Here is an 8214-nt window from a genome sequence, read left to right as displayed (position 1 = left end):
GTTTTAGTGGCAAACCCATTTGAAACCTCTCGCCATATGATTAATTACAATAAATTTAATTAGGAAGAACTTGTGTTGTTATCTAAAAAAACTGTAAATTATAAATGTTGTGTTATATAAGTAAGTGTAAATATTGTTCTATTGACGAATAAAGAACGTAATTATCGTTACATATATATCTTTATCGTTACACACGAACACGCATTAAAGGCACATAGCACATTCTTCAGTACCCTGGATTTGAAAACCGGGTATCACCAAATCAAAATGCACCCGGAAGACCAGCATAAAACGGTCTTTACATTCGAAAGGGGGCATTCCGAATTCATAAAGATGCCCTTCGGTCTGAAAAATGCCCCCCATCACGTTTCAGAGGCTGATGGACGAGTTTTTGTGAGGAATCTATGAGTCCATGAGCCAGGTGTACATGGACTATCTTCTAGTGTTCAGTAAAACCGAGGAAGAGCATGTGTCCCACTTGCATGTAGTGTTCCAACAGGTTAGGAAATTCGGATTGAAGTTGTCTGCAGAGGAGTCAAGAGACTGGGACAAATCCAAATCAATTTTTTAGGGCAGACTATTTCCAAACAGGGAGTCCAGCCTGATGTGAATAAGTTAGAGGCGATCCAGAAAATGGCGATACCAAAACATGTAATTAATTCGGGTTCATACCGACCATAGGCCACTTCAGTGGGTTGGAAGGTTAAAGGAATCCTCGGCTAGAGTGAGCCGCTAGAAGGAGCTCCTTAGCCAATACAACATTGAAATCCAGTAAAAGCCAGGAAAGGAGAATGCGATAGCCGATTGGCTGTCACGGGCGATCACTATAAATGCAATAGAAGAGGAGCAACCACACATGTCTGGAGACGTACGCCAGTTTTTGAGAGAATGGACGCCGGAAGAGGAGGAAACGCAAAGTACACCTGGGGCGCGACCACGAAACACCATCTGGAGATGAAAGTTCGACCGAGGTAAGATCAACAGAAATGGATCAGATCGATGAAATAATAAACGACAAAGCACACCAAATCATCTGGAAGACCAGAACGTCGGGGTTGATGAAGATGGATTTCGTCAATTACGGGGCAACATTTATTACCACTATCTGGTCGACACCGGGGGTCAGGAATGTTCAAATTTGCCGGGTGCTTAATGATTCATCCAAGGCTGGGAGGACTTATAATGTAGGGGACGGAGTGGTATGGGAGAAGATATGGCGACTTTAGAGACGGGAACAAATAGGCGTGGACCGAACCTTCATTCATTGTACGACGATGGTGGGAACCCTTTGATATGTGGAGCAAGAGAAGGAGGTCACCCTGGCGTACCATTAGGGAAAGAACAATCACCGCGGCCTAAATGAGACCTATCAAGCTCTTTGTCGGAAGTACTTCTTGTGGGAGATGCGGAAAACTACTCAGGAAACCATTGGGAAATACGAGGTATGCCTGAGCACCAAGTATGATAGACAAAACACTCGCAGACTTGCAGATCGACACCTTCACCTGGAGAGGCTACAATTGGGTTACGGTGTTCGATCTTTTCAGTAAAGCGGTTATGGCAAACCTGATTTAAGAGAAATCAGCGGAGGCGGTGCTGGGAGCTCTGCGTGTATGGTTCCAGTTTTACGGAATGGATCTCGTCGGACGCAGGCCGGGAGTTTGATAATGCCAACGTTAGGGAAGAAATGAAGGGCTTTGAGGTTAAATGGTATCTGAACACACCAGGTCATCCTAAAAGTAGGAGAGGATATAAAGCGGCTCCACAGTACGCTAAGCGATCACCTGAGGGTTTACCAACTGGAAAAGGGTCTGGAACCAGATGCAGCTATGGTGAGAGCGAAAGCGGCCTACAACCACTCCGTTCACACGGTTACGGGTTTCTCTCCCGTCGAACGTGTGGCGCGCTATAACGCTGGCTTACAGGATATAGTGGGGAAAATTGACATCGGGACCATTGTGTACTGTAGAGTGAGCTCAAACAGGGGTAAGAAGCCTCAAAGATATGAGGAACCATTCAGAGTGATTACAATTAGAGAGTATAACATAGTAACAATAGAGAATGTTAGGAACGAAGGACCTAGAAAAAAAGAAGGACGGTTCATGTAGAACAACTCAAGTTTCCCATGTCAATCACTGATATCTGAAGTTTTCTCATCTCTGCAAAGGCAAAAGTTTTGTTTTCCTTGTATTTTTTTTTGGCTTTTCAGCTTTTTGTCTCTTTCTGTAAAATATAAGAATTGTCACAACGTCTATTGTACATAACGTTGATGTATAGAGTTCTAAAGATTTACATATGTAGAAGATAAAAGTGTTTTATTAAGTTAATGGTGAGGAGAACAGAAGTGAGCGATATTTTTATTCTTTTTGTGAAGTGAGTTTGCTAATTTTAGGTTATGAAAAGTGTATCTTTCAGTTTTCTTTTATTTCTTGTACATAGGATAGTTTTTTATTTATTTTTGTTTTTATCTTTTTGGAGTTTATGAGGCATCTGCATAGGGGGGAGTTATGGTAGGACAAGGCCTCAATCCTAACTCGCTATGTAAATAAGCATTGATAAGGTATATAGGAGCATTACAGAGAGAATAAAAGCAGTATCATTCTAGTAAGCGTGCGTTATAATTCTGTTCCCTTTTTTCCTTTTGTTAAGTCTTTCAGACCAAATGCTTGTAAGTTAAATATTAATTGATATCAAAGTGTTAAATTAATGTATATGATCCTGAAATATAGCAATAGCGAAGCTTTGCCGGATCTGCTAATATTTGAATATTTTAACATCTTGTTATATATATAAAATATTTTTATGGAGTTGCATATTATATGGCATATTCTGGGGAATATATTTTGCAGCATAAAAATAAGAGATTTGGTTGGTTACTGAAATGAAATGTTCTCACACAATCCTGAATCATATTGAAACAAACAAAGATGAAATTACCTTGTAGCCTTGGCTGGTTTGGTGGTAGTTGTGGCCAAGGTAGGTTTTGGAGTAGTCTTCATTTTATTGTACCTGAAACAGTTAAGAGAAATGTCGATTTTAAAAATCAGGCAATGTTATGAGTAAGGTTAATCTATTAAGTATGTAGCTTTGTAAAATTAGTTCATCTCATGATTTGCACTAGAAGAATAGCTTTTAGTAGTAGAGGAGAATGGTCTCCAGCCAGAAGATATAGTACAAGATCTAGACTCCAAGAGGAGAATGGTCTCCTGCCAGAAGATATAGTACAAGATCTCAAGTGGATAATGGTTTGACAGAAGATCCCAAGAGGAGAATGGTCTCCTGCCAGAAGATATAGTACAAGACCCCAAGAGGAGAATGGTCTCCTGCCAGAAGATATAGTACAAGAGGAGAATGGTCTCCTGCCAGAAGATATAGTACAAGACCCCAAGAGGAGAATGGTCTCCTGCCAGAAGATATAGTACAAGACCCCAAGAGGAGAATGGTCTCCTGCCAGAAGATATAGTACAAGATCCCAAGAGCAGAATGGTCTCCTGGCAGAAGATATAGTACAAGATTCCAAGAGGATAATGGTCTCCTGGCAGAAGATATAGTACAAGACTCTAAGAGAAGAATGGTCTTCAATACTACTACCAGTACGAATAATAAAGTTCTAAACTACTTTACTTTATAGAACATATATAATAAATGGTTTGACAGAAGATCCCAAGAGGAAAATGGTCTCCTCGCAGAAGATATAGTACAAGACTCCAAGAGGATAATGGTCTCCTGCCAGAGGATATAGTACAAGACTCTAAGAGGAGAATGGTCTCCTGCCAGAAGATATAGTACAAGACTCTAAGAGGAGAATGGTCTCCTGCCAGAAGATATAGTACAAGATCCCAAGAGGAGAATGGCCTCGTGCCAGAAGATATAGTACAACATCCCAAGAGGAGAATGGTCTCCTGGCAGAAGATATAGTACAAGATCCCAAGAGGAGAATGGTCTCCTGCCAGAAGATATAGTACAAGATCCCAAGAGGAGAATGGTCTCCTGCCAGAAGATATAGTACAAGATTCCAAGAGGATAATGGTCTCCTGGCAGCAGATATAGTACAAGACTCTAAGAGGAGAATGGTCTTCAATACTACTACCAGTACGAATAATAAAGTTCTAAACTACTTTACTTTATAGAAATAATAAACATTATAACATACTGGATGACACATTAAACTATGTTTAAATTGATAGGTAATGGACATCTGTACATTATATATTTCCTGAGATATAGTTTTTCATAAATCAAAATTTTGTTAAAACAAATAGAAATCGAAAATTTGTGAATTTTTTAGCAAATATTATGAAAACTACTACTCCTACAAAGAGAAACATTAGAACATACGTTATGGCTTATTAAACTAGCTTTAATTTGAGTGCTAATAGACATCGGTACATCTCACGGTACCTGATTTCCCACAATAAATTCACTAAATACTGAGTTTTTCGTATATATTTTATGACTTTTCAAGTTATGTTAGCTATGCCCGTATTTTAGCAAATTTATTCTGCTTTAAATTATATTCTTCCCCATCCTTGATTCCAATTATATAATACCAGATCACCAATTTGGATTCCGAACATATCATTCCATTATCCAGCATTGTCATCGTGTGGTGGACGTTGTTTCGTATTTGGAGCGCGGAATATACTGCCCGAGAGTCTTTTTCGATGTAGAACAGGCTTTTGATCGAGTCTGGCACCCGGGAGTTCTTTACAAACTCCGTAAATCCCTACCTCCCACATACTTTCTCATTATACGTTCCTTTCTCACTGACAGATTATTTAAAGTAAACTACAATGGTTCCTATTCATCCCTCTTCTTTCAGTCCGTTGGTGTTCCTCAGGGTAGTATCCTCGGTCCCATACTCTACACAATCTATACATCCCAACCAATCCTAACACTAGCCTCACCACGTATGCCGATGACACATGTGTGCTCGCTGTTAATAACAACCCTTTAATTGCATCCTAAACTCTTCAATCCCATATCACAGCTCTCGAAGAATGGTGTCGTAATTGGAGGATTAAAATAAATTCCAACAAATCCCATCAAATTACCTTTACCTTACGTCGTAAACCTACTGACTGCCCTACAGTATACTTCAATAATGTTGCCCTTACCCGTGTAGAACAGATACGCTACCTTGGACTACATCTAACGACTAACCTGGAATCCTCACTCAAGACTGAAAAGACAGGAAACTGCACGTCGATGTGTTTCGACTATTCCAATTCATTACAAAAGACTGATACATGACAATTATAAGACCTATCTGGAAATACGGCATTGAGCTATGGGGCTCCACGAAGCCTTCGAATTCCTCTCGTATCCAATCCTTACAATCCCAATTCCTTTGTAAAATCCTAAATGCTCCCTACTTTGTCACAAATAAAATCATCAACAAAGACCTTAATGTTCCATTTGTAACCGATCTAGCCTGAACCAGATATCAATCCTTCCATTATAAACTCCCTAACCACTCAAACACATTAGTTTCTAATCTTGCTTCCTCTTTTATTCCGGACAATCCTCCGAGGTGTCTGAAAAGAAGATGGCCTCTTATATTGTAAAAATATTTTTAGAGTGCTACCAATGGGTAGTTTCTCTACATGCTTGTACCATAACATTAAGATTTCCTCAAATTTACTTGATATATTTAATGTACAGTTGTAAATATTAATAAATACATTTAATAAAAAATCATGCCACAGAGCAACGTGTACACAACAAAAAATGAATTTTTACATCTCACTTTAACAATAAGGAATGAAGAAAAATATTTAAAAAGTAATTTTCCAATCCAAAACTATAATATTCAACTTGAATGGTAAAATTTATTAAATAATACATATCAATAGGGAGATAGGCAAACAATATAGAGGCATATTGATATGTCCAAAGAGATAATGGCTAGTGTATCAATAGTGAACGACATTGTTTAAACAATGTTGGGTTATAGATTTTAATTAGTGTGACTATATGACAAAACATATGTTCTAAACAAAATGAGGTAAAAATGATTATAAGGTTTTAATTGTATTCATAAAAAATTGTTGATAATTGTTGAATTCATTTTTATAATTTTAGGAAAATTAGTACTCGAAGATGGGGAAACCCCGAAACCAGATTAGGAGTTTTTCCTGTTCCCCAATGCATTAATAGATAAGATATTCCAGTACTCGAATATGAGCCTCAATAACTCAAACTGAAAATTATGATATTACACTCCATTAGACTTGCTAAGTTGTTAAGATTAAGGAGACCTTTAAAGCAGAGAATTCCACGAATCTCATTTGTTGTTAAGAGAACACCTACGTTCATGTTTGGCTCATTCTCTGCAAGTGCTACATTTTGTACTATTAAATTAAGTAAATAATTGTCATCGTTTTTTTCGATTGCATTTTGTTTCTTAATATATACGTAAAATATAGATATAATACAGACGTAAAATAGATGTTTGTTTTTAAATAAATAAAAATAGTAACGAAAATAATACAAATAAAAATAAATTTAATACGGTACTAAATATATATACTATAATAGTATAATATACTAAAATAGTTTAATTCTACTATTTGAGTTTTTTTGACCGCACCCGGACCATATTCCTTTCATCTTTACACACGGTCAATCAATAATCTTCCGGTACTATTTACAACAAATTTAAGTACTATAGTCAAATTTATTTGAATGATCAGAGTTTTTTGTTCCTGTGCATACCTCAAACTACCTACTCTATTCCCGTAAAAGACAATAAATATGAATATAATTAATTATACTTTGAAGTTACCTTTAATATAATAATATAGAATGAGAATAAGATTATTATCCAAATGTTCTAAGCTACGAAAAAGTTTGCACTTTAAGAAAGTTGAAAATAATTAAATTCAAAATCGAATTACGTAAGTGTGTTTTGATAATTCCATTACTTCATAATACGAATTTTATTTATATTTTATTGCCCTCCACAATATGGGGCAATTGAGAAACAACATACCTACATATGAGCGTCAGTTTGATTCTGTGTGAGAACATATATAAAATATGCATTCCTCGCAACCTACATGATCCAGGGTTGTGAGGATATTCAATTAAAGGCCTCATGATTTGTAGTGTGATGGCTTAATGAGTTAATGCGTAAGTTCGTTGTATAATTAGGTTGTAACCAACCCCAAGGTTAGACGAAATCGACCAGGCTGTAAGGAGACGCTTACGATCTCAACAATTGGTTACTAGCCAGGTGAAAACAAATGAGCTAGCAAAATCTAGGAGGTTACAAACGGATCGTTGGGAATGTTCCAGTGTTATAAACCCAACTAATTTTTCTATCTTGCACGTTCTTCAGAATTGGTGAAGTTTTCAAACATTCTAGGGGTGTGATGTTGAAAGTATGAGGCATATATTATGATATATAGTCTGAACGGTAAAGATAAATTCATTTTCCTTTTGGTGCTTAGTATTACTGAGTGTTCTGGTCAGAAATTCCGCCCAATTTTTTGTCATATCCATATATTTATAGTAAGGACCTACTATCAGTCAGGGACACAAATGTTACATTGTAGAGAGATTGACTCGTATATTAGCAGATTACTGATGTCTCTAAATAATATGTCAGACCTTTATTACCTACCTTGTTAACGAACAATTCACAAATTAAAACAGAACTCAATTTAACTTGGACTTATTGAGTTTTGACTGTAATTGCTAAACTATTCTAGTTCTTAGAGGAAAAGATGGCCATGGGAGAGGGGCGGCCAATATCGAAGAGTACTTGTTTTATTTTTCCGCCGTTTAGGCCTGAATTTTAGACTTCTGCTAAGTACAAGATAACAACCATGTTAATATAAAAAAAATAAAACGTAAAGTATGAAAAAATATAAAAAATGAATCAGACAAATCAGAAAGTCAGTACTTATAAATAAATAATGAAGATTAAAATCTTAATAAAGAATAATACTCCCACTTTTATGATTATTTTAATTTTTATGATTTACTTATTTATTTTATTTTTTGTATTATTTTATATTTTTTAAAACATTGACATAATAAAATAATTACTACTAATTAGTGATGTTGACTCCTGACTCCACTCTCCTCCCGGACCATCTTCTTGTATTAATCTATAGAAAACTATAAACACATAATCATTATTAATCCATGCCCAACAATAACAATGCCCAACATAATCATTATTAATCCATGCCCAACAATAACAAT

The 8214-nt window shown here is 36.3% G+C and overlaps 1 protein-coding gene across 1 annotated transcript in view; it reads right to left on the bottom strand.

Moving 5' to 3' along the window:
* Positions 1–8214, bottom strand: part of LOC106679608 (serine/threonine-protein phosphatase 6 regulatory ankyrin repeat subunit B) — a gene marked incomplete at its 5' end in the record, with an annotated part of 19619 nt that overhangs the window by 7084 nt on the left and 4321 nt on the right. Inside the window, 1 exon segment of the mRNA XM_067050774.1 lies at positions 2938–3009. Coding sequence (XP_066906875.1) covers positions 2938–3009 — 72 coding nt within the window.

Source organism: Halyomorpha halys, unplaced genomic scaffold, assembly GCF_000696795.3.
Source record: "Halyomorpha halys isolate HHAL.00 unplaced genomic scaffold, Hhal_1.1 Scaffold210.1, whole genome shotgun sequence".
NCBI lineage: Eukaryota > Metazoa > Arthropoda > Insecta > Hemiptera > Pentatomidae > Halyomorpha > Halyomorpha halys.
The sequence above is the reverse complement of the archived record's forward strand: the minus strand, read 5'-3'. Positions and strand labels throughout refer to the sequence as shown.